Source organism: Rana temporaria, unplaced genomic scaffold (genome assembly GCF_905171775.1).
Source record: "Rana temporaria unplaced genomic scaffold, aRanTem1.1, whole genome shotgun sequence".
NCBI classification, from domain to species: Eukaryota; Metazoa; Chordata; class Amphibia; order Anura; family Ranidae; genus Rana; species Rana temporaria.
The window spans coordinates 39,224-66,760 of NW_024404571.1; the positions used below are offsets into that span (position 1 = coordinate 39,224).

General features: G+C 48.6%; 1 protein-coding gene across 1 annotated transcript; it reads right to left on the reverse strand.

The window, feature by feature from the left end:
• On the reverse strand, positions 1-27,537 carry LOC120922634 (otogelin-like). Its single transcript, XM_040334721.1, has 7 exons — positions 27,363-27,537; positions 27,125-27,279; positions 25,370-25,491; positions 22,000-22,205; positions 11,290-11,417; positions 1,305-1,411; positions 1-82 (listed from the first exon to the last, which is right to left on the reverse strand). Exons 1-7 carry the CDS (start codon positions 27,535-27,537, stop codon positions 1-3), a joined length of 975 nt encoding a protein of 324 aa, XP_040190655.1.

Below are 27,537 nucleotides of genomic sequence, written 5' to 3' on the forward strand. Positions count from 1 at the left end.
TTATCCTGAGAGGTCACCATTATCCACAGAGGTCACCATTACCCTCAGGAGGTCACCATTACCCACATAGGTCACCATTATCCTGAGAGGTCACCATTACCCACAGAGGTCACCATTACCCTCAGGAGGTCACTATTACCCTCAGGAGGTCACCATTACCCTCAGGAGGTCACCATTACCCTCACGAGGTCACCATTACCCACATAGGTCACCATTATCCTGAGAGGTCACCATTACCCACATAGGTCACCATTACCCACAAAGGTCACTATTACCCACAGAGGTCACCATTACCCTCAGGAGGTCACCATTACCCACAGAGGTCACCATTACCCTCAGGAGGTCACCATTACCCACAGAGGTCACCATTACCCTCAGGAGGTCACCATTACCCACAGGAGGTCACCATTACCCACAGAGGTCACCATTACCCTCAGGAGGTCACCATTACCCACAGGAGGTCACCATTACCCACAGAGGTCACCATTATTCTGAGAGGTCACCATTATCCTAAGAGGTCACCATTACCCTCAGGAGGTCACCATTACCCACATAGGTCACCATTACCCTCAGGAGGTCACCATTACCCAAAGAGGTCACCATTACCCAAAGAGGTCACCATTACCCTCAGGAGGTCACCATTACCCGCAGAGGTCACCATTACCCACAGAGGTCACCATTACCCACAGAGGTCACCATTACCCTCAGGAGGTCACTATTACCCACAGAGGTCACCATTACCCAAAGAGGTCACCATTACCCACAGGAGGTCACCATTACCCACAGAGGTCACTATTACCCACAGAGGTCACCATTACCCTCAGGAGGTCACCATTACCCACAGAGGTCACCATTACCCTCAGGAGGTCACCATTACCCTCAGGAGGTCACCATTACCCGCAGAGGTCACCATTACCCACAGAGGTCACCATTACCCTCAGGAGGTCACCATTACCCGCAGAGGTCACCATTACCCACAGAGGTCACCATTACCCACAGAGGTCACCATTACCTGCAGAGGTCACCATTACCCACAGAGGTCACTATTACCCGCAGAGGTCACCATTACCCACAGAGGTCACTATTACCCTCAGGAGGTCACCATTACCCACAGAGGTCACCATTACCCTCAGGAGGTCACCATTACCCTCAGGAGGTCACCATTACCCACAGAGGTCACTATTACCCACAGAGGTCACCATTACCCACAGAGGTCACCATTACCCACAGAGGTCACCATTACCCACATAGGTCACCATTACCCACAGAGGTCACCATTACCCTGAGGGGTCACCATTACTCACCTGCAGAGGTCAGTAGCACAGCTGGCCATGAAGGGGGAGGGGCTGACCACGTGGTGACATGTGTGGAATGGATCTTGGAGAAGGGCGGAGCACAGCGAGTGTGACATCTGGAGAGAGAGAAGAGATGACATCACACAACCCAACAACCTGCCCAACCCCCGCCAATCACCCCGATCCCCGCCCCTCATTCCCGACTCCCCAAAGCCATAACCAGCAAGACGCCGGGAACCAAAAATTCCACCGAAACGCGACAACTACCGACAGAGGAGAGGAGACTCCCCAGAGGAGAGGAGTCCCCAGAGGAGAGGAGACTCCCCAGAGGAGAGGAGACTCCCCAGAGGAGAGGAGAGGAGTCCCCAGAGGAGAGGAGAGGAGACTCCCCAGAGGAGAGGAAAGGAGACTCCCCAGAGGAGAGGAGAGGAGTCCCCAGAGGATAGGAGAGGAGAGGAGTCCCCAGAGGAGAGGAGAGGAGTCCCCAGAGGAGAGGAGTCCCCAGGGGAGAGGAGACTCCCCAGAGGAGAGGAGTCCTCAGAGGAGAGGAGAGGAGTCCCCAGAGGAGAGGAGACTCCTCCTGATTCCTTATGACCATGCCAGTCCCCAGAAGAGAGGAGTCCGTCTGTCAAGGGAAGGCCCGGAATTCGGGGGAAGGGAGGTCCCGGGATACAAATGAGGAGAACGGGTTACACAATGGATCTCATATGAGATATCCGAGGAAAGGGGGAACCAAAGACCCCGGAGACCGATGGACACTCTAAAGTCAGAAGAGGACCCCCTACAAAGGGTAGTGTAACGGATTATGGACTATTCTGCCTGGACATTGATAATAATTGCAGGATCTTGAGAGACTACAAGATGTTGGTTAATTGTGACCCCAACCAGTCAATATTCTATGACTCAGTCTAGTGACATGCTAATTGCGTCAGGGCCACGGAGGCAGTCCATTGTCCTTGTATAAAGGTGTTGTAATGGACAGGTGTTAATCCCAGGTCTGCTCTCAGAACTATAATTATGCATGCTAAAAACTGTTTATGTGTGATAACACTGTCTCTGTATGCGGAGACGAAACGTCTGCCTAGGAGACGGAGTGGGTGAAGGTTTTGTTGTTATTAAAGAATGTTTAGTAATTAGCCTTAGTGTGTGATGAGGGGGGGAGTGTCATTTGTTTCTGTACAGTTTGTAACCAGATATAAGGAAGAAAAAAGGTGGAAAATAAAGTCAGTCTGCCTGACCCTTCAAACGTAGCACGTCTCGTTTCTTGGAAGGGCGTTCGATGGCATATACCGGCGGTACCTGCATATCGCAGCTTGCCAGGGAAAAGGACGTCTCCAACGGCTGAGACCCTCACACCAGTGGGTAGCCGTTACATTGGTGGCAGCAGTGGGATGGTCCTTTTATCCAAAGAGCAAGTGCTGAATGGAGTCGCAGTACGCCAGGCTGAAAAGATCCACACTAAAAGATCTATTGGAGAGTCGTGGTAGGAGCGCCAGCAACAGACCACGGAGGGAGCTGATAGCTGAACTGCTGGAGCTGGACGAAATGGATGGATCCATGGAAGGAACGGAGCCCCTTGCACCGGTCAGCAAAGAAGATGTAATTACTGGGATTGTACAGCGGAGATTATCCTTGTATCCAGAAACGTCCGTGGAACTAATAAACCAGCTGTTCCGGGAAGCAAGGGAAGAGATACAAACGAAGAGGGGACAAGAACTGGAACTGGTAAGAGCGAGACAGCCCATTACACCTGCAGTTCCTACCCCCCCACCTGCTGCTACAGGAAAGAAAATACCGTTCACTGCATTTAAAGCTTTTGTAGAAAGTGAGGAGGAAATCGATGGATATTTGGCGGACTTTGAGAGGCAGTGCTCACTACACCAGGTACCACCAGACCAATGGGTCACTATTTTGTCAGGGAAATTGTCGGGCAAAGCCAATGAAGCCTTTCGGGCTCTCGCTCCAGAGGATATTTTACAATACCAGCAAGTTAAAAAGGCGCTGCTAACCCGATACGCCGCAACGCCAGAAGCCTACCGCCGGCGCTTCCGGGAGTCCAAGAAGATGGCTGTGGACTCCCACATGGAATGGGCCAACCAGTTACAAAGGGTGGCATCCCTTTGGGTCCAAGGGTGCAAGGCCAACACCGGGGAGGAAGTATTGCAGCTGTTCCTAATGGAACATTTCTTCCAAGACCTGGCCGCAGACATACAAGACTGGGTACGGGATGGCCGTCCCGCTAACTTAAACGAGGCGGCTCGGCTAGCAGATGAGTACGCGGAGACAAGGAAAGTAAGCCAGGGTACTACACGGCTGGCTCAGAAGGTAGAACCGCGTACTCCAACCGTCACCCCATGCCCAGAGTTTCGGGCTCCAGTCCCACCACGTCCTCAGGGGCCTAGCAACTACCCCCGGGATTCGCCTAGGGTGACGTGCCATCACTGCAGCGACACGGGACATATTGCTCGTTATTGCCCTTTGAGAGCTACAAATAACAATTGGAGACGCACACAACACCCAACACAGAGGTCACTCCATCACGTCCCTCTGCGGACCACTGCCTGGAGACCGAAGGGGGCCCTGAGGAATGTCTGGGAATTTGGTATGAGGCAGACCCAATACAAGCGGCCTCTCCGGATAACCGTCAGCATCACCGTCAGGAGGTACGAGTGAATGGACAAGTAGCACAAGGCCTAAGAGATTCCGGGACTACTATCACTCTGATTCAAAAACATCTGGTAAAGCCAGAGAACGTGTCCACTCGCACAGTTGCCGTCCGGGTCGCAGGGGGTGCTGTATTTCGCGTACCCACCACCCGGGTGCACTTAGACTGGGGAGCCGGGTCAGGAAAGACCACAGTTGGTATCATGGACAACCTACCTGCCGAGGTGGTTCTGGGCAACGACATTGGCCCTCTGACTTCGGCTTATTTACCTACACCTGCTGCTGCTTGTGCCGTGACCACCCGCGTTGCTGGAATCAACCCACTTGCTGCTGAGAACCGGGTAAGACTACCTTCCCCGACATGTACTGTAGATCCGGCACAATATCACAGTCTAAAATGGGAATGTGACAAGTTGGCCAGTGAGAAATCAGAGATGCAACGACACTATGTCACGTATTATGAGATGTCCCGTGGCTTGAACATTGAAATGCACAAACAGGCGGAAATTGTCAAAAGATTAAATGGGATTTGCATCCAGGTGGTGCCGTATCTGTCCCAAGAGCATCAGCAACAGGTTTTGGGAGCCATTGAGAGAGCAAAGCAAGTGACTGTTCCAGAATTGAATTCTATTATTCACCGTCACCATCAGCTACCGACCTGGTAAGCCAGTGAGAAGGCCGACGGACTGTCCAGGCAAACGGAACTTTTACCCTAACAGCAGACCGGACATCCCCAAGTTGATCCGAAAAGGATCAATCCGGGTCTGCCGGAGTGTTCCACAAAAGGGGGGCAGTGTAACGGATTATGGACTATTCTGCCTGGACATTGATAATAATTGCAGGATCTTGAGAGACTACAAGATGTTGGTTAATTGTGACCCCAACCAGTCAATATTCTATGACTCAGTCTAGTGACATGCTAATTGCGTCAGGGCCTGGGAGGCAGTCCATTGTCCTTGTGTAAAGGTGTTGTAATGGACAGGTGTTAATCCCAGGTCTGCTCTCAGAACTATAATTATGCATGCTAAAAACTGTTTATGTGTGATAACACTGTCTCTGTATGCGGAGACGAAACGTCTGCCTAGGAGACGGAGTGGGTGAAGGTTTTGTTGTTATTAATTAAAGAATGTTTAGTAATTAGCCTTAGTGTGTGATGAGGGGGGAGTGTCATTTGTTTCTGTACAGTTGTAACCAGATATAAGGAGGAAAAATGTGGAAAATAAAGTCAGTCTGCTTGACCCTTCAAACGTAGCACGCCTCGTTTCTTGGAAGGGCGTTCGATGGGATATACCGGCGGTACCTGCATATCGCAGCTTGCCAGGGAAAAGGACGTCTCCAACGGCTGAGACCCTCACACCAGTGGGTAGCCATTACAGGTAGGTTGGGATGAAGGTGGGTATGTACTTCTACCCCCATGGAGGCCACTAGTGACCAACTTTCCTATTCCCGCACAGCCAGGCAACACGCATTTTTCCACTTGCAGCCAGGAGAAGTCAGTCCCGTAACTTGTTGGTTTTCAGGGGTAACAACTTGGATGGGGAAAGGATTTATGGGATGCCCAGCAGATGATGAACACGGCAAACCTTGAGGATAGTCTTCTTCTCTGTACAAATAATAGCAAGAGTCCATTACAGGTTAAGGGCCCGGGGCCCTTCTGGAAAGTAGCACAAATCTGGGGTAACTGCTTGCAGGAGTAATCCCCTCCCTCTGTGGATCTGGTCCAAGGTCCACTACTCAGCAGATCCTACCAGCCCTCCTGGCTGCTCCAGAGATCTGGGGGGGGGGGGTGAAGCACACCACACATGTCAGACTTTCTTCTTGTAGTATCCCTGAGAGTGCCGATGTCCTCACTGTAGGGCCCCCCTACACCTAGAGGACCACATAGGCCACCAACTGTCTCCCCTTGACTCCACCTGGCTCCTTAATCGCCATGCCAGGCCCACCACCTGGGGATTGGCTAAGCTCCCCTAAGTATGTGTCATGAATATGCATCAAGTCTGTTTGCTTACCTGATCTCCATGTCTTCATTAGAGGCTGACCCTGTTCTGGTTTCCCTTTTTATCACTTCCTCTTCCTGTATGGCTCCACCCTAGTCCATCCTTCACTCTATCAGATAGGCCATGCAAAAAGGTTGCGACTAAGGCCTCATTGTTCCAGCTCAGTTCAGCTGAGTGGATACGGAACTGAAGAGAATATTGTCCCACTGAACGGGATTCTTGGCGGAGACGTAAAAGGGCGCTGGCTGCTGAAGAGACACGAGCCGGTTCTTCAAAGATATTCCGAAAAAGTTTCAAGAAAACAGGCAGGCTAGAAACCACTGGATCATTCAATTCCCACAGAGGGGCAGCCCAGGCTAAGGCTTCCCCGGAGAGGAGAGAAATGATATAGGCTATCTTGGCCCGATCAGACAAGAAGTACTGGGGCAGGAGCTCAAAATGAATAGTGCATTGGCTAAGGAATCCCCTGCAGGCTTTGGAGTCTCCAGAAAAGCGGATTGGAGGTGATAACTTCAGTGAATGCGACTCTGCGACTGGTGCAACAGGTGCAGCTGCTGGTTGTACTTGGGGTTGTGGATTCGGGGTTCCCAGCGAGGTCTGAAGCTGATCAAAGCGGGAAGCCAGATCCTGAAGGAAACGCATCACCTGATCCTGATTAGCTTCATGCGTCTCGAGTCTGCGAACAATGCACTGTAATGGATCATCTGCGGGGAGCGGCATGTCGGCCGGATTCATGGCTGTTCAAACTGTCAGGTCACCTGAGGCCAGGTGACAAGTGCACCCCGTAGGGGTCAGGGATGCACCACAGGGAAGTGAACCCTATAGCCGACTACTGCTGGCAGGGAGGAAGCGTAACCCAAGATCACCCAGGGCGCGGAGTCTAAGACCCAGTCTTGTATTCACCAGAGCCTTTGATGGTAAGGATGGTCTTGGCCGCGACTGGGTCCAGGTCGCATCCCCGAGATTCCTCAAGTCACACTCCGCAGGGAGAAAGGGGAAGCAGTCAGCAGGACAAACCGTGGTGATGGGCAAGCCGAGGTCAGGGCAACAGGCAGACAAGGATAACCGTGGAACATGCAAATAGTCAGGGGCACAGGCAGACAGGGAAGTCGGGGACAAGCCAAAACGGTACACGGAAGATGATCGTAGCACTCTGCAAACAGGAACTAGCGATTACACTGCAGACAGGAACTAAGCATAGGAACACTGTTGAACAGCACTGCAGACCTGTAGAGCAACGGTTAATATAGGCTTCCTGGGATGGACTAGGGTGGAGCCATACAGGAAGAGGAAGTGATAAAAAGGGAAACCAGAACAGGGTCAGCCTCTAATGAAGACATGGAGATCAGGTAAGCAAACAGACTTGATGCATATTCATGACAGTATGCAGATGAACCCTCCTGTCTTCTGCCCACTAACCTCCAGAAGTTTCTCCAAACTTCCAGACCTGGGGGGGGCACCAGAGACTTGCCTGCAGGAGTCATCCAGCCTAAAACACAAATAAACCCTGACCCAGATTCCATGACTCTCCAAGAACCCTGAGGCCTGGGAGAGGAGACCCTACATGACCTGTCTATACTAACATAGAAGATGGTTCTAGGAGTTATGTGCCCCGAGTGGGTTTAGTGCGGCAGGAGCTGCAGCCAAATGATGAGGGACAGAACTGAGGAGGATCTGAAGAAACTTCCCCAAGAGGCTGTGGATCAGCCATGGATGGAGATATAAAGCCGGCCACATAAACACACATTATATATATATACACACATGTAGACGCGTTTCACACATCTGATCTGTGCTTAATCATGATTAAGCACAGATCAGATGTGTGAAACGCGTCTCCGTGACGAACACCTGGTGTCCCAATGAAAGGCACGTTTAGAAACGTTGGCTGTGCAGCCATTTCTTCTTTTCTTTTTTCGGAGGCGGGCCGGGGATAGCACTCCTAGGTTCCAGTCAAGGTATTGCACACACCTGGAGCGGCAGATTCCTCTTCTTTTGACCCAACACATGTAGCCAGAGAGTCCCCCCGCCTCTGTACATCCATCAGCCCCATGAGGGACTCACGTTTCTAACGCGCTGTCACAACTAAAGCAGGAAGCTCCAGACATTCCCTGCAGTCGCTCCGGGGGCCACAGTGGGGGAGGGATCCTCTGAGGGGTTTTATCACAAGCCTGACACATCCAACACAGGACAGAGGGCCAATCAGGGCACTTCAAACTGGGATCTATGGAGAGAATTTCCTCGTCCACCACTGAAGACCTGAAAAGTGAGCACGACTTCAACCTTTTGGTGGTAATTCTGTGGGTGACCGGAATGTCCAGAATATAAACTCCTTATCAAAGGGGAAATGTTCCGGATTGTAAGGAACTCCATTGGGCATTTCCTGCCAGGCTGGCCCAGCTCCATACCTGTCTATCAGAAGGGCTCTGCCATGTTTTCTCACAGATAGTCCCAGCCAATCACCCACCTATACTGGCCTAACTGACACAACAATCCCCATCTTCACTCTCTCCCAACTATAGTGCTAGAAACTCAAACCCATAGAGTCCAGCCATCTTCCCAAACGCTCCTTCATGAGTCCCCCAATGGAGGAGGTCCTCACAGGGTCCTCACATCGTCCCGGGTTAAGGCCCAGAAGGCCGACCACTCTTCAGGTTACAGGCCTATTGTAGATGCTCTAGGTTGGGGTGGTCAGTTTCCATCCACCTTGTCCCCAGGGCTCCACCCACACCAGAATATAAAAGGGCACATAACTAATCCTAATGACATCACCAGAAGAGTGGTCTCATTAAAAGGGCACCACCACCTGCCTACAGGCTCTTTGTTAGGTGGGGCTCAGGACCCTTCAAGGTGTTTCCCGGGCCTCATAGGGGAAAAGACTCAAAAAGCTGGGAGTAGTGGAAAGATCTTTGCATCTGTAGGAGCTCAGAAGGTGTGGAAGAGCAGGCTATCCTCCAGCCAAAGGGCGATACTCCAATGGTAGGGTGATATGCCCTTCATCAATAAGACCCCACCCACCCCCTGTGAATCATAGTCCGCTGCAAGAGACCACGGAGACCCAAGAACAGCCTCTCCTGAGATAGACAACTGGGACTCTAAATCACAGATGGTGACAGAGGCCCCCCCATAGGCATTGTTTGATTTATGGGTTCAGGAGATGGACTCTGCAGGGAACAGGGCAGAGGAATGCGCAGAGCCTCTGTGGGAAGATTGCTCCAGTAACTGGGCACAGGAGATTCAAAGTGGACATGGAGGTTCCTGTAAACATGGGGGAGGCCTTGGTCCCACCCGAGAGAGCTGAAGGAGACTCTGAGAATAACCCAAGAACAACAGAGGTCCCCAACAACAATAGAGGTCCCCAAGAACAATAGAGGTCCCCTAGAACAATAGAGGTCCCCTAGAACAATAGAGGTCCCCAAGAACAGTAGAGGTTCCCAAGAACAGTAGAGGTTCCCAAGAACAGTAGAGGTCCCCTAGAACAATAGAGGTCCCCTAGAACAGTAGAGGTTCCCAAGAACAGTAGAGGTCCCCTAGAACAATAGAGGTCCCCAAGAACAGTAGAGGTCCCCTAGAACAATAGAGGTCCCCTAGAACAACAGAGGTCCCCAAGAACAATAGAGGTCCCCAAGAACAATAGAGGTCCCCAAGAACAATAAAGGTCCCCTAGAACAATAGAGGTTCCCAAGAACAGTAGAGGTCCCCTAGAACAATAGAGGTCCCCTAGAACAATAGAGGTCCCCAAGAACAATAAAGGTCCCCTAGAACAATAGAGGTCCCCTAGAACAGTAGAGGTCCCCTAGAACAATAGAGGTCCCGTAGAACAATAGAGGTCCCCTAGAACAATAGAGGTCCCCAAGAACAGTAGAGGTCCCCTAGAACAATAGAGGTCCCCTAGAACAGTAGAGGTCCCCTAGAACAATAGAGGTCCCCAAGAACAGTAGAGGTCCCCTAGAACAATAGAGGTCCCCTAGAACAATAGAGGTCCCCTAGAACAGTAGAGGTCCCCTAGAACAATAGAGGTCCCCTAGAACAATAGAGGTCCCCTAGAACAGTAGAGGTCCCCTAGAACAGTAGAGGTCCCCTAGAACAGTAGAGGTCCCCTAGAACAATAGAGGTCCCCAAGAACAGTAGAGGTCCCCTAGAACAATAGAGGTCCCCTAGAACAATAGAGGTCCCCTAGAACAGTAGAGGTCCCCTAGAACAATAGAGGTCCCCTAGAACAATAGAGGTCCCCTAGAACAATAGAGGCCCCCTAGAACAGTAGAGGTCCCCTAGCACAATAGAGGTCCCCTAGAACAGTAGAGGTCCCCTAGAACAATAGAGGTCCCCTAGAACAGTAGAGGTCCCCTAGAACAATAGAGGTCCCCTAGCACAATAGAGGTCCCCTAGAACAATAGAGGTCCCCTAGAACAATAGAGGTCCCCTAGAACAATAGAGGTCCCCTAGAACAGTAGAGGTCCCCTAGAACAGTAGAGGTCCCCTAGAACAATAGAGGTCCCCTAGCACAATAGAGGTCCCCTAGAACAATAGAGGTCCCCTAGAACAATAGAGGTCCCCTAGAACAGTAGAGGTTCCCAAGAACAAGCGAAGTGCACACATAGACCTCTACCAGGCCAGTGAAATCGATGCTCGATCCCTCAGCTTTAACCCTCACTGAGGTGAAACGCATCAGTGGTGGGAAATTTGGAAAGGCCCCCTTCAATGCAAATGGGGAGGTGGCTCCCGGGTCTTCAGCCCAACTGGCCTCCCTCACTGAGTCTTCAGGGTGAGACCGGCGCCATTGAAAGCGACCCACAGCTTATAATCTTACAGACTCCACGTGCTGAGGAAATACAGAGCCGGGGAGCTGCTATGTAGGGATCAGCAATGTAGGGATCAGCAATGTAGGGATCAGCCAATCAGCAATGTAGGGATCAGCAATGTAGGGATCAGCAATGTAGGGATCAGCCAATCAGCAATGTAGGGATCAGCAATGTAGGGATCAGCAATGTAGGGATCAGCCAATCAGCAAATGTACAGAGGAATCTTTCTACTAAGCAAAGAAAAAAAATTAGACTTAGAAATGGCGTCCAACCTCCTAGGACAAAAACCAAGGCATGCTGGGTAGAGGAAGGGCTATACAGGGGCTGGCCTACACCTGCTCTGCAATTGTCCCAATATCCTTCAGGTGGCAGTATAACACGATGGAGTTTGAATTCCTGTTGGGTACAGAGGGGGGTGCAGAGAGGGGGTGGGGCCCAGAGGGGGGAGGGGCACAGGGCCCAGAGAGGGGAGGGGCACAGGGCCCATTCCAGGCAACAAGGACACCCCCGGTCTCTAGAAGCAGGAAGTACCTGTGTCACACGCGGACTTGTCTTGGCACATGGCGGTTCATACAGGAAAGGAGCGGCGGGGGAGGATTTATGGGGCAGATCTTCCCTCCAGCTGTTCACAAACTCTTCAATGTTTTCCGTCAATTTTCCTGAAGATTTATGAGAGAAATAAAATGTTATACAGAGAGATCAATATTCACCGTATGAGAAGACGTTATATACTGATCAATACTCACCGTATGAGAAGACGTTATATACCGATCAATATTCACCGTATGAGAAGACGTTATATACCGATCAATATTCACTGTATGAGAACACGTTATATACCGATCAATATTCACCGTATGAGAAGACGTTATATACCGATCAATATTCACCGTATGAGAACACGTTATATACCGATCAATATTCACCGTATGAGAACACGTTATACACCGATCAATATTCACTGTATGAGAACACGTTATACACCGATCAATATTCACCGAATGAGAACACGTTATACACCGATCAATATTCACCGTATGAGAACACGTTATATACCGATCAATATTCACCGTATGAGAACACGTTATATACCGATCAATATTCACCGTATGAGAACACGTTATATACCGATCAATATTCACCGTATGAGAAGACGTTATATACCGATCAATATTCACCGTATGAGAACACGTTATATACCGATCAATATTCACCGTATGAGAACACGTTATACACCGATCAATATTCACTGTATGAGAAGACGTTATATACCGATCAATATTCACCGAATGAGAAGACGTTATACACCGATCAATATTCACCGTATGAGAAGACGTTATATACCGATCAATATTCACTGTATGAGAACACGTTATATACCGATCAATATTCACCGTATGAGAACACGTTATATACCGATCAATATTCACCGAATGAGAACACGTTATATACCGATCAATATTCACCGTATGAGAACACGTTATATACCGATCAATATTCACCGTATGAGAACACGTTATATACCGATCAATATTCACTGTATGAGAACACGTTATATACCGATCAATATTCACCGTATGAGAAGACGTTATATACCGATCAATATTCACCGAATGAGAAGACGTTATATACCGATCAATATTCACCGTATGAGAAGACGTTATATACCGATCAATATTCACCGTATGAGAACACGTTATACACCGATCAATATTCACCGTATGAGAACACGTTATACACCGATCAATATTCACTGTATGAGAAGACGTTATATACCGATCAATATTCACTGTATGAGAACACGTTATATACCGATCAATATTCACCGTATGAGAAGACGTTATATACCGATCAATATTCACTGTATGAGAACACGTTATATACCGATCAATATTCACCGAATGAGAAGACGTTATATACCGATCAATATTCACCGTATGAGAACACGTTATATACCGATCAATATTCACTGTATGAGAACACGTTATATACCGATCAATATTCACCGAATGAGAAGACGTTATATACCGATCAATATTCACCGTATGAGAACACGTTACACACCGATCAATATTCACCGTATGAGAAGACGTTATACACCGATCAATATTCACCGTATGAGAACACGTTATATACACACCGATCAATATTCACCGTATGAGAAGACGTTATATACCGATCAATATTCACCGAATGAGAACACGTTATATACACACCGATCAATATTCACCGTATGAGAAGACGTTATATACCGATCAATATTCACCGTATGAGAAGACGTTATACACCGATCAATATTCACCGTATGAGAACACGTTATACACCGATCAATATTCACCGTATGAGAACACGTTATATAGCGATCAATATTCACTGTATGAGAACACGTTATACACCGATCAATATTCACCGTATGAGAACACGTTATACACCGATCAATATTCACCGTATGAGAACACGTTATATAGCGATCAATATTCACCGTATGAGAACACGTTATATACCGATCAATATTCACCGTATGAAAAGACGTTATACACCGATCAATATTCACCGTATGAGAACACGTTATATACCGATCAATATTCACTGAATGAGAACACGTTATATACCGATCAATATTCACCGTATGAAAAGACGTTATACACCGATCAATATTCACCGTATGAGAACACGTTATATACCGATCAATATTCACCGTATGAGAAGACGTTATATACCGATCAATATTCACCGTATGAGAACACGTTATACACCGATCAATATTCACTGTATGAGAACACGTTATATACCGATCAATATTCACCGTATGAGAAGACGTTATATACCGATCAATATTCACCGTATGAGAACACGTTATATACACACCGATCAATATTCACTGAATGAGAAGACGTTATATACACACCGATCAATATTCACCGTATGAGAACACGTTATACACCGATCAATATTCACCGTATGAGAACACGTTATACACCGATCAATATTCACCGTATGAGAACACGTTATACACCGATCAATATTCACCGTATGAGAAGACGTTATATACCGATCAATATTCACCGTATGAGAACACGTTATATACACACCGATCAATATTCACCGAATGAGAACACGTTATATACCGATCAATATTCACCGAATGAGAAGACGTTATACACCGATCAATATTCACCGTATGAGAACACGTTATATACACACCGATCAATATTCACCGTATGAGAAGACGTTATATACCGATCAATATTCACCGTATGAGAACACGTTATATACCGATCAATATTCACCGTATGAGAACACGTTATATACACACCGATCAATATTCACCGTATGAGAAGACGTTATACACCGATCAATATTCACCGTATGAGAAGACGTTATATACACACCGATCAATATTCACCGTATGAGAAGACGTTATATACACACCGATCAATATTCACCGTATGAGAAGACGTTATACACCGATCAATATTCACCGTATGAGAACACGTTATATACCGATCAATATTCACCGTATGAGAAGACGTTATATACCGATCAATATTCACCGAATGAGAAGACGTTATATACCGATCAATATTCACTGAATGAGAAGACGTTATATACACACCGATCAATATTCACCGTATGAGAAGACGTTATATACCGATCAATATTCACCGTATGAGAACACGTTATATACACACCGATCAATATTCACCGTATGAGAACACGTTATATACCGATCAATATTCACCGTATGAGAACACGTTATATACCGATCAATATTCACCGTATGAGAACACGTTATATACCGATCAATATTCACCGTATGAGAAGACGTTATATACCGATCAATATTCACCGTATGAGAACACGTTATATACACACCGATCAATATTCACCGTATGAGAAGACGTTATACACCGATCAATATTCACCGTATGAGAACACGTTATATACCGATCAATATTCACCGTATGAGAACACGTTATATACCGATCAATATTCACCGTATGAGAACACGTTATACACCGATCAATATTCACCGTATGAGAACACGTTATATACCGATCAATATTCACCGTATGAGAACACGTTATATACCGATCAATATTCACCGTATGAGAAGACGTTATATACACACCGATCAATATTCACCGTATGAGAAGACGTTATACACCGATCAATATTCACCGTATGAGAAGACGTTATATACACACCGATCAATATTCACCGTATGAGAAGACGTTATACACCGATCAATATTCACCGTATGAGAACACGTTATATACACACCGATCAATATTCACCGTATGAGAAGACGTTATACACCGATCAATATTCACTGTATGAGAACACGTTATATACCGATCAATATTCACCGTATGAGAAGACGTTATATACACACCGATCAATATTCACCGTATGAGAAGACGTTATACACCGATCAATATTCACCGTATGAGAACACGTTATACACCGATCAATATTCACCGTATGAGAACACGTTATATACCGATCAATATTCACCGTATGAGAAGACGTTATATACCGATCAATATTCACTGTATGAGAACACGTTATACACACCGATCAATATTCACCATATGAGAACACGTTATATACACACCGATCAATATTCACCGTATGAGAACACGTTATATACCGATCAATATTCACCGTATGAGAAGACGTTATATACCGATCAATATTCACCGTATGAGAACACGTTATATACCGATCAATATTCACCGTATGAGAACACGTTATATACCGATCAATATTCACCGTATGAGAACACGTTATATACCGATCAATATTCACCGTATGAGAAGACGTTATATACCGATCAATATTCACCGAATGAGAACACGTTATATACCGATCAATATTCACCGTATGAGAACACGTTATATACCGATCAATATTCACCGTATGAGAAGACGTTATATACACACCGATCAATATTCACCGTATGAGAACACGTTATACACCGATCAATATTCACCGTATGAGAACACGTTATATACTGATCAATATTCACCGTATGAGAACACGTTATATACTGATCAATATTCACCGTATGAGAACACGTTATATACACACCGATCAATATTCACCGTATGAGAAGACGTTATACACCGATCAATATTCACCGAATGAGAAGACGTTATATACCGATCAATATTCACCGTATGAGAACACGTTATACACCGATCAATATTCACCGTATGAGAACACGTTATATACCGATCAATATTCACCGTATGAGAACACGTTATACACCGATCAATATTCACCGTATGAGAAGACGTTATATACCGATCAATATTCACCGTATGAGAACACGTTATATACCGATCAATATTCACCGTATGAGAAGACGTTATATACACACCGATCAATATTCACCGTATGAGAAGACGTTATATACCGATCAATATTCACCGAATGAGAAGACGTTATACACCGATCAATATTCACCGTATGAGAACACGTTATACACCGATCAATATTCACCGTATGAGAACACGTTATATACCGATCAATATTCACCGTATGAGAAGACGTTATATACCGATCAATATTCACCGAATGAGAACACGTTATATACCGATCAATATTCACCGTATGAGAACACGTTATATACACACCGATCAATATTCACCGTATGAGAAGACGTTATATACCGATCAATATTCACCGAATGAGAAGACGTTATACACCGATCAATATTCACCGTATGAGAACACGTTATATACCGATCAATATTCACCGTATGAGAAGACGTTATATACCGATCAATATTCACCGAATGAGAAGACGTTATACACCGATCAATATTCACCGTATGAGAACACGTTATATACCGATCAATATTCACCGTATGAGAAGACGTTATATACCGATCAATATTCACCGTATGAGAACACGTTATATACCGATCAATATTCACCGTATGAGAACACGTTATATACCGATCAATATTCACCGTATGAGAAGACGTTATATACCGATCAATATTCACCGTATGAGAACACGTTATACACCGATCAATATTCACCGTATGAGAACACGTTATATACCGATCAATACTCACCGTATGAGAACACGTTATATACCGATCAATATTCACCGTATGAGAAGACGTTATATACCGATCAATATTCACCGTATGAGAACACGTTATACACCGATCAATATTCACCGTATGAGAAGACGTTATATACCGATCAATATTCACCGTATGAGAACACGTTATACACCGATCAATATTCACCGTATGAGAAGACGTTATATACACACCGATCAATATTCACCGTATGAGAAGACGTTATATACACACCGATCAATATTCACCGTATGAGAACACGTTATATACCGATCAATATTCACCGTATGAGAACACGTTATATACCGATCAATATTCACCGTATGAGAAGACGTTATATACCGATCAATATTCACCGTATGAGAACACGTTATATACCGATCAATATTCACCGTATGAGAACACGTTATACACCGATCAATATTCACCGTATGAGAACACGTTATATACCGATCAATATTCACCGTATGAGAAGACGTTATATACCGATCAATATTCACCGTATGAGAACACGTTATACCGATCAATATTCACCGTATGAGAACACGTTATATACCGATCAATATTCACCGTATGAGAACACGTTATATACACACCGATCAATATTCACCGTATGAGAACACGTTATATACCGATCAATATTCACCGAATGAGAAGACGTTATACACCGATCAATATTCACCGTATGAGAACACGTTATACACCGATCAATATTCACCGTATGAGAAGACGTTATATACCGATCAATATTCACCGTATGAGAAGACGTTATATACCGATCAATATTCACTGTATGAGAACACGTTATACACCGATCAATATTCACCGTATGAGAAGACGTTATATACCGATCAATATTCACCGTATGAGAAGACGTTATATACCGATCAATATTCACCGAATGAGAAGACGTTATACACCGATCAATATTCACCGTATGAGAAGACGTTATATACCGATCAATATTCACTGTATGAGAAGACGTTATATACCGATCAATATTCACCGTATGAGAACACGTTATACACCGATCAATATTCACCGTATGAGAACACGTTATATACCGATCAATATTCACCGTATGAGAAGACGTTATACACCGATCAATATTCACCGTATGAGAACACGTTATACCGATCAATATTCACCGTATGAGAACACGTTATATACCGATCAATATTCACCGTATGAGAACACGTTATATACCGATCAATATTCACCGTATGAGAACACGTTATATACCGATCAATATTCACCGTATGAGAACACGTTATACACCGATCAATATTCACCGTATGAGAACACGTTATATACCGATCAATATTCACCGTATGAGAAGACGTTATATACCGATCAATATTCACCGTATGAGAACACGTTATACACCGATCAATATTCACCGTATGAGAAGACGTTATATACCGATCAATATTCACCGTATGAGAACACGTTATATACCGATCAATATTCACCGTATGAGAACACGTTATATACCGATCAATATTCACCGTATGAGAACACGTTATACACACACCGATCAATATTCACCGAATGAGAACACGTTATATACACACCGATCAATATTCACCGAATGAGAAGACGTTATATACCGATCAATATTCACCGTATGAGAAGACGTTATATACGATCAATATTCACCGTATGAGAACACGTTATATACACACCGATCAATATTCACCGTATGAGAAGACGTTATACACCGATCAATACTCACCGTATGAGAACACGTTATATACCGATCAATATTCACCGTATGAGAACACGTTATATACCGATCAATATTCACCGTATGAGAACACGTTATATACCGATCAATATTCACCGTATGAGAACACGTTATACACCGATCAATACTCACCGTATGAGAACACGTTATATACCGATCAATATTCACCGTATGAGAACACGTTATATACCGATCAATATTCACCGTATGAGAACACGTTATATACCGATCAATATTCACCGTATGAGAACACGTTATATACCGATCAATATTCACCGTATGAGAAGACGTTATATACCGATCAATATTCACCGTATGAGAAGACGTTATATACACACCGATCAATATTCACCGTATGAGAAGACGTTATACACCGATCAATATTCACCGTATGAGAACACGTTATACACCGATCAATATTCACTGTATGAGAACACGTTATATACCGATCAATATTCACCGTATGAGAAGACGTTATATACCGATCAATATTCACCGTATGAGAACACGTTATATACCGATCAATATTCACTGTATGAGAACACGTTATATACCGATCAATATTCACCGTATGAGAAGACGTTATATACCGATCAATATTCACCGTATGAGAACACGTTATATACCGATCAATATTCACCGTATGAGAACACGTTATATACCGATCAATATTCACTGTATGAGAACACGTTATATACCGATCAATATTCACCGTATGAGAAGACGTTATATACCGATCAATATTCACCGTATGAGAACACGTTATATACACACCGATCAATATTCACCGTATGAGAAGACGTTATACACCGATCAATATTCACCGTATGAGAAGACGTTATATACCGATCAATATTCACCGTATGAGAACACGTTATATACACACCGATCAATATTCACCGTATGAGAAGACGTTATACACCGATCAATATTCACCGTATGAGAAGACGTTATATACACACCGATCAATATTCACCGTATGAGAAGACGTTATACACCGATCAATATTCACTGTATGAGAAGACGTTATACACCGATCAATATTCACCGTATGAGAAGACGTTATATACCGATCAATATTCACTGTATGAGAAGACGTTATATACCGATCAATATTCACCGTATGAGAAGACGTTATATACACACCGATCAATATTCACCGTATGAGAAGACGTTATATACCGATCAATATTCACCGTATGAGAACACGTTATACACCGATCAATATTCACCGTATGAGAAGACGTTATATACCGATCAATATTCACCGTATGAGAACACGTTATATACACACCGATCAATATTCACCGTATGAGAAGACGTTATACACCGATCAATATTCACCGTATGAGAACACGTTATATACCGATCAATATTCACCGTATGAGAAGACGTTATATACCGATCAATATTCACCGTATGAGAAGACGTTATATACCGATCAATATTCACCGAATGAGAAGACGTTATTGACAGTGGCAGTATTGTTGGCGTTGGCAGTGTCGGTGTTGGCAGTGTCGGCGGTGGCAGTGTTGGCGGTGTTGGCGGTGGCGGTGTTGGCGTTGGCAGTGTCGGTGTTGGCGGTGGCAGTGTTGGCAGTGTCGGTGTTGGCAGTGTCGGTGTTGGCAGTGTCGGTGTTGGCGGTGGCGGTGGAAGTGTCGGTGTTGGCGGTGGCAGTGTTGGCGGTGGCGGTGTCGGTGTTGGCGGTGGCAGTGTTGGCGGTGGCGGTGGCAGTGTCGGTGTTGGCAGTGTCGGTGTTGGCAGTGTTGGCGGTGGCGGTGTTGGCGGTGGCGGTGGCAGTGTTGGCGGTGGCAGTGTCGGTGTTGGCAGTGTCGGTGTTGGCAGTGTCGGTGTTGGCAGTGTTGGCGGTGGCGGTGTTGGCGGTGTTGGTGTTGGCGGTGTCGGCGTTGGCAGTGTTGGTGTTGGCAGTGTCGGTGTTGGCGGTGGCAGTGTTGGCGGTGGCGGTGGCAGTGTCGGTGTTGGCAGTGTCGGTGTTGGCAGTGTCGGTGTTGGCGGTGGCGGTGGAAGTGTCGGTGTTGGCGGTGGCAGTGTTGGCGGTGGCGGTGTCGGTGTTGGCGGTGGCAGTGTTGGCGGTGGCGGTGGCAGTGTCGGTGTTGGCAGTGTCGGTGTTGGCAGTGTTGGCGGTGGCGGTGTTGGCGGTGGCGGTGGCAGTGTTGGCGGTGGCAGTGTCGGTGTTGGCAGTGTCGGTGTTGGCAGTGTTGGCGGTGGCGGTGTTGGCGGTGTTGGTGTTGGCGGTGTCGGCGTTGGCAGTGTTGGTGTTGGCAGTGTCGGTGTTGGCAGTAGCGGTGTTGGCAGTAGCGGTGTTGGCGGTGGTGGTGTTGGCGTTGGCAGTGTCGGTGTTGGCGGTGGCAGTGTTGGCGGTGGCGGTGGCAGTGTCGGTGTTGGCAGTGTCGGTGTTGGCAGTGTCGGTGTTGGCGGTGGCGGTGGAAGTGTCGGTGTTGGCGGTGGCAGTGTTGGCGGTGGCGTTGGCAGTGTCGGTGTTGGCGGTGGCAGTGTTGGCGGTGGCGGTGGCAGTGTCGGTGTTGGCAGTGTCGGTGTTGGCAGTGTCGGTGTTGGCGGTGGCGGTGGAAGTGTCGGTGTTGGCGGTGGCAGTGTTGGCGGTGGCGGTGTCGGTGTTGGCGGTGGCAGTGTTGGCGGTGGCGGTGGCAGTGTCGGTGTTGGCAGTGTCGGTGTTGGCAGTGTTGGCGGTGGCGGTGTTGGCGGTGGCGGTGGCAGTGTTGGCGGTGGCAGTGTCGGTGTTGGCAGTGTCGGTGTTGGCAGTGTCGGTGTTGGCAGTGTTGGCGGTGGCGGTGTTGGCGGTGTTGGTGTTGGCGGTGTCGGCGTTGGCAGTGTTGGTGTTGGCAGTGTCGGTGTTGGCAGTAGCGGTGTTGGCAGTAGCGGTGTTGGCGGTGGTGGTGTTGGCGTTGGCAGTGTCGGTGTTGGCGGTGGCAGTGTTGGCGGTGGCAGTGTCGGTGTTGGCAGTGTCGGTGTTGGCGGTGGCAGTGTTGGCGGTGGCGGTGGCAGTGTTGGCGGTGGCAGTGTCGGTGTTGGCAGTGTCGGTGTTGGCGGTGGCAGTGTTGGCGGTGGCGGTGGCAGTGTCGGCGTTGGCAGTGTCGGTGTTGGCAGTGTTGGCGGTGGCGGTGGCAGTGTCGGCGTTGGCAGTGTCGGCGGTGGCGGTGGCGGTGTCGGTGTTGGCAGTGTCAGTGTTGGCGGTGGCGGTGTCGGCGGTGGCGGTGGCAGTGTTGGCGGTGGCAGTGTCGGTGTTGGCGGTGGCAGTGTTGGCGGTGGCGGCGTTGGCGGTGGCGGTGGCGGCTCGGCTGGCATTTCTTGGTATTTGGGGTTTCCACATGAAGAACATTGTGGGGGTTCAGGTTGGTAGATTTGGGGGTCTCACCATAGCTGGTCACCAGATCATCCTGAGGAATCCAGTTATTGTTCCCACAAAGTCCGTGCGTCCTTCCGAAGTAATCGGGACTCATCTTCAGATACACGGAGGAGTTCCCGTCCCACGCCATGGAGAAGACGTACTGCTGCCGCACAACCACGTATCCGGAGACGGCTTGGATCTTCACGTTCCCCACTGTGTATGGAAGCCCCACCCTGCGGAGAAAGATGTGATGAATGGACGGCGGGGTGGAGGGGGATGGGCTCTGGGGACTGTCACCCTACAGAGACAAACACCAAACTCATTTATTATCACACATAGACTCCTCCCCCCCCACCCTTGGAAAACAGGGCGGGGTTAAACTGTCCAATGACAATGGACACACAGGTCAGGTGGGTTCAAACTTCTCATCAGTTGGAGTTAACCACAAGGGGCGCTGTAGGATTTAGTGTTCACCTAGTGTGTGTTTACAACTGTAGGGGGGTGTGGCTGTAGGTGTGACGTCATCGATCGTGTCTCCCTATAAAAGGGATCACTCGATCGATGCGCCGCCATAGTGAAGCACGGGGAAGGCGTGTTTACATACGGCTCTCCCCGTTCTTCAGCTCCGGGGACCAATCGTGACAGAGCGGATATAAACGAATAGCCGCGCCGTCGTCCCGGATCGCTCCCCGCGGGAATCCGCCCGCCGCATGTAGCGGGGGGGTCCCGATCGGACCCCCGACCCGCGTCTAGGCAGGGACGTACATCTACATGCGGCGGTCGGGAAGGGGTTAAACATATCTAAGATACGAGGGCTTGCGCCGTTCTATCTTAGCTTGCAATTTTTCGGATGGCCGCTAGGTGGCGCTTCCATTGCGGTCGGCGTAGATTATGTAAATGAGTTTGTACGCCGATTCCCGAACGTACGCCAGCCCGCCGCAGTCGAATTACGCCGTTTCCGTAAGGCCTTAGGCGGCCTAAAGTTATCCGACCTATTAGGTGGAATAACAATGTTAAAGTATGGCCGCCGTTCCCGCCGCGAGGTTCGAATTTTTTACGTCGTTTGCGTAAGTCGTCCGCGAATCGGGTGTTACGTCGTTTACATCCACGTCTAAATCAATAGGCCCGTGCGGCGTACTTAGCCGCAATGCGCACTGGGAAATATAGTCGCCCGGCGCATGCGCAGTACGAAAAAACGTCAAAAACGTGAGGTCAAGCCTCATTTCCATCAAACACGCCCCCCTCCAACCCATTTGAATTTGGCGCGCTTACGCCCGCCGCCCTAAGTAAGGAGGTAAGTGCTTTGAGAATATGTACTTTCCTCTCTTACTTAGGGCGGCGTAGTGTAAACACGCTAGGCTACGCCGCCCTAAGTTTTGCGCGCCCCTACCTGAATCTACCCATTAGACAACACCAAGGTAACTTAAAGCGGTGGTTCACCCTCACCCACACGATTTTACCATCGAGACAGGCATTGTAGCGCGAGCGACAGTATGCCTGTCCCGATTTTTTACCCCCGTACTCACCTTGTACTCGGACATCGTAGATTTCGTCTCCCGCGGGGAATGGGCGTGCCTAGGGAGAGGGAGGATGATTGACGGCCGGCCCTGGCACGTCACTCTCCCCGAAGACAGCCGGAGTAGGTCTCGGCTCTTCACGGCGCCTCCGCACAGGCTATGCGCAGGCGCCGTGAAGAGCCAAGCCTATTTTGGCTATTTCCGGAGAAGCGTGACGCGGCAGAGCCGGCCGTCAATCATCCTCCGTCTCCATAGGCACGCCCATTCCCCGGTATCTTCGATCTACGAGTACACGGTGAGTACGGGGGTAAAAAATCGGGACAGGCATACTGTAGCTCGCGCTACAATGCCTGATTTTATGGTAGAAGAAAAAAAAATATTTTTTTTTGCGTTGATAGGGTGAACCCCCGCTTTAATATGCCGATCCCAACAACAAATCAGCGGCTCCTTCGGGGGTAGCGCTACACACTCACACATCCCATAATAATTGAGGCTTCAGACCCCACAACAGACAATAGAATACAACCACACCCCAAACCATCCCAGCAAAGAGTCCACAACACACAATAGAATACAACCACACCCCAAACCATCCCAGCAAAGAGTCCACAACACACAATAGAATACAACCACACCCCAAACCATCCCAGCAAAGAGTCCACAACACACAATAGAATACAACCACACCCCAAACCATCCCAGCAAAGAGTCCACAACACACAATAGAATACAACCACACCCCAAACCATCCCAGCAAAGAGTCCACAATACACAATAGAATACAACCACACCCCAAACCATCCCAGCAAAGAGTCCACAACACACAATAGAATACAACCACACCCCAAACCATCCCAGCAAAGAGTCCACAACACACAATAGAATACAACCACACCCCAAACCATCCCAGCAAAGAGTCCACAACACACAATATACACAGCATCACAGATCATAGTGGGGTCCTCAGTCCCCCGGAACCCCCATTAGAGACACGGGGGGGGACACATAAGAGGGACGGGGAGACCCCAGAACTCTCCAGGGGAAGCCGAGCCAAACAAACCCCCACCCCACCCAGAGTGACTCCCCCTCCCCACTCCACCCAGAGTGACCCCCCCACCCCACCCAGAGTGACCCCCCTCAGAGTGACCCCCCCACCCCACCCAAAGTGACCCCACCCACCCAGAGTGACCCACCCACCCCCACCCCTCATTCCTCTAGTATGACCCCTCCCCCCTCATTCCTCTAGTATGACCCCTCCCCCCTCATTCCTCTAGTATGACCCCACCCCCCTCATGTATGACCCCTCCCCCTCATGTATGACTCCTCCCCCCTCATGTATGACCCCTCATGTATGACCCCTCCCCCCTCATGTATGACCCTCCCTCCTCATGTATGACTCCTCCCCCCTCATGTATGACCCTCCCTCCTCATGTAGGACCCCTCCCCCCTCATGTAGGACCCCTCCCCCCTCATGTAGGACCCCTCCCCCTCATGTAGGACCCCTCCCCCCTCATGTATGACCCCTCCCTCCTCATGTATGACCCCTCCCCCCTCATGTAGGACCCCTCCCCCCTCATGTAGGACCCCTCCCCCCTCATGTAGGACCCCTCCCCCTAATGTATGACCCCTCCCCCTAATGTATGACCCCTCCCCCCTCATTCCTCTAGTACGACCCCTCCCCCTTATGTAGGACCCCTCCCCCTCATGTATGACCCCTCCCCCCTCATGTATGACCCCTCCCCCTCATGTATGACCCCTCCCCCCTCATGTATGACCCCTCCCCCTTCATGTATGACCCCTCCCCCTTCATGTATGACCCCCTCCCCCTCATGTATGACCCTCCCCCTCAGTATAATGGGGTGGGGGTCGCAGCCACTTACCTGACGTTGTTATGAAGGACGATTCGGTTCTGAAGGGTAATTTCCCCGATTCCAGCAAAGTATAGACTGAGGGAGCGCCGACAGGAGTAGGGGCGGGGGCCGCAGTCCCTGTCATTGTGCACCTGCAGGGGAGACACTCAGATCAGCATCCTGTAATAAATGTCCAGCATGCTGGCAATTCTCTGCAAGGAAACCAGACAAATGGAGGAAAACATGACATTCAGATCGGAAGGCGGGGCCTGGCCTGGGATTGGTCAGGATAGGGTGAGCTGGCCTGGGATTGGTCAGGATAGGGTGAGCTGGCCTGGGATTGGTCAGGATAGGGAGAACTGGCCTGGGATTGGTCAGGGTAGGGAGAGCTGGCCTGGGATTGGTCAGGGTAGGGTGAGCTGGGATTGGTCAGGATAGAGTGAGCTGGCCTAGGATTGGTCAGGGTAGGGTGAGCTTGCCTGGGATTGGTCAGGGTAGGGAGAGCTGGCCTGGGATTGGTCAGGATAGGAAGAGCTGGCCTGGGATTGGTCAGGATAGGAAGAGCTGGCCTGGGATTGGTCAGGATAGGCTGAACTGGCCTGGGATTGGTCAGGATAGGGAGAGCTGGCCTGGGATTGGTCAGGATAGGAAGAGCTGGCCTGGGATTGGTCAGGGTAGGGTGAGCTGGCCTGGGATTGGTCAGGATACGGTGAGCTGGCCTGGGATTGGTCAGGGTAGGGAGAGCTGGCCTGGGATTGGTCAGGATAGGGAGAGCTGGCCTGGGATTGGTCAGGGTAGGGAGAGCTGGCCTGGGATTGGTCAGGATAGGGAGAGCTGGCCTGGGATTGGTCAGGGTAGGGTGAGCTGGCCTGGGATTGGTCAGGATAGGGTGAGCTGGCCTGGGATTGGTCAGGATAGGGTGAGCTGGTCTGGGATTGGTCAGGATAGGGAGAGCTGGCCTGGGATTGGTCAGGGTAGGGTGAGCTGCCACTGGGATTGGTCAGGATAGGGTGAGCTGCCACTGGGAATACATCACCAGAATCTGGGAAGTGATCGTGGAATCTGGGAAACGATCGGGGAATCTGGGAAACGATCGGGGAATCTGGAAAGTGATCGGGGAATCGGGGAATCTGGGAAACGATCGGGGAATCTGGGAAGTGATCGGGGAATCTGGGAAGTGATCGGGGAATCTGGGAAACGATCGGGGAATCTGGGAAGTGATCGGGGAATCTGGGAAACGATCGGGGAATCTGGGAAGTGATCGGTGAATCGGGGAATCTGGGACACGATCGGGGAATCTGGGAAGTGATCGGGGAATCTGGGAAGCGATCGGGGAATCTGGGAAGTGATCGGTGAATCGGGGAATCTGGGAAACGATCGGGGAATCTGGGAAGTGATCGGTGAATCGGGGAATCTGGGAAACGATCGGGGAATCTGGGAAGTGATCGGGAAATCTGGGAAGTGATCGGGAAATCTGGGAAGTGATCGGGGAATCTGGGAAGTGATCGGGGAATCGGGGAAGTGATCGGTGAATCGGGGAATCTGGGAAGTGATCGGGGAATCTGGGAAACGATCGGGGAATCTGGGAAGTGATCGGGGAATCTGGGAAACGATCGGGGAATCTGGGAAGTGATCGGGGAATCTGGGAAGCGATCGGGGAATCTGGGAAGTGATCGGTGAATCGGGGAATCTGGGACACGATCGGGGAATCTGGGAAGTGATCGGGGAATCTGGGAAGCGATCGGGGAATCTGGGAAGTGATCCTCCTGCCGTGATTTCTCGGACCTGGATGGCGAAGCTGGGCTCCTCGGGGTCGCTCTGTCGCAGGAGGTCGTAGGTGGAGGTTCCCGGGTAATAATAATAAACGCCATCGAACGTTTCGTAGTGATATTGTCCCCACGTGCGGCAAATGTTCTCCCTGTCAGCTCCGGTGTTGTAGACTGCGGGGTGACATGAGGAACACATGAGGAGGACGAGCCACACACAACGATTGGATGAGATTCTCAGAAAGTCACACAAATACCTATCTGACAGCGCGATCCCGAGGCGTTATACCGACCGCAGTCACAGGACTTCTTCTGGATACACTCACCGCCATTGAAGCATGGATGCAGCTCTGCAGAGACACAGGACACAGAGGTGTGAGGGGACACCGGATATGAGGGGACACAAGAAACATGAGGGGACACAAGAAGCAT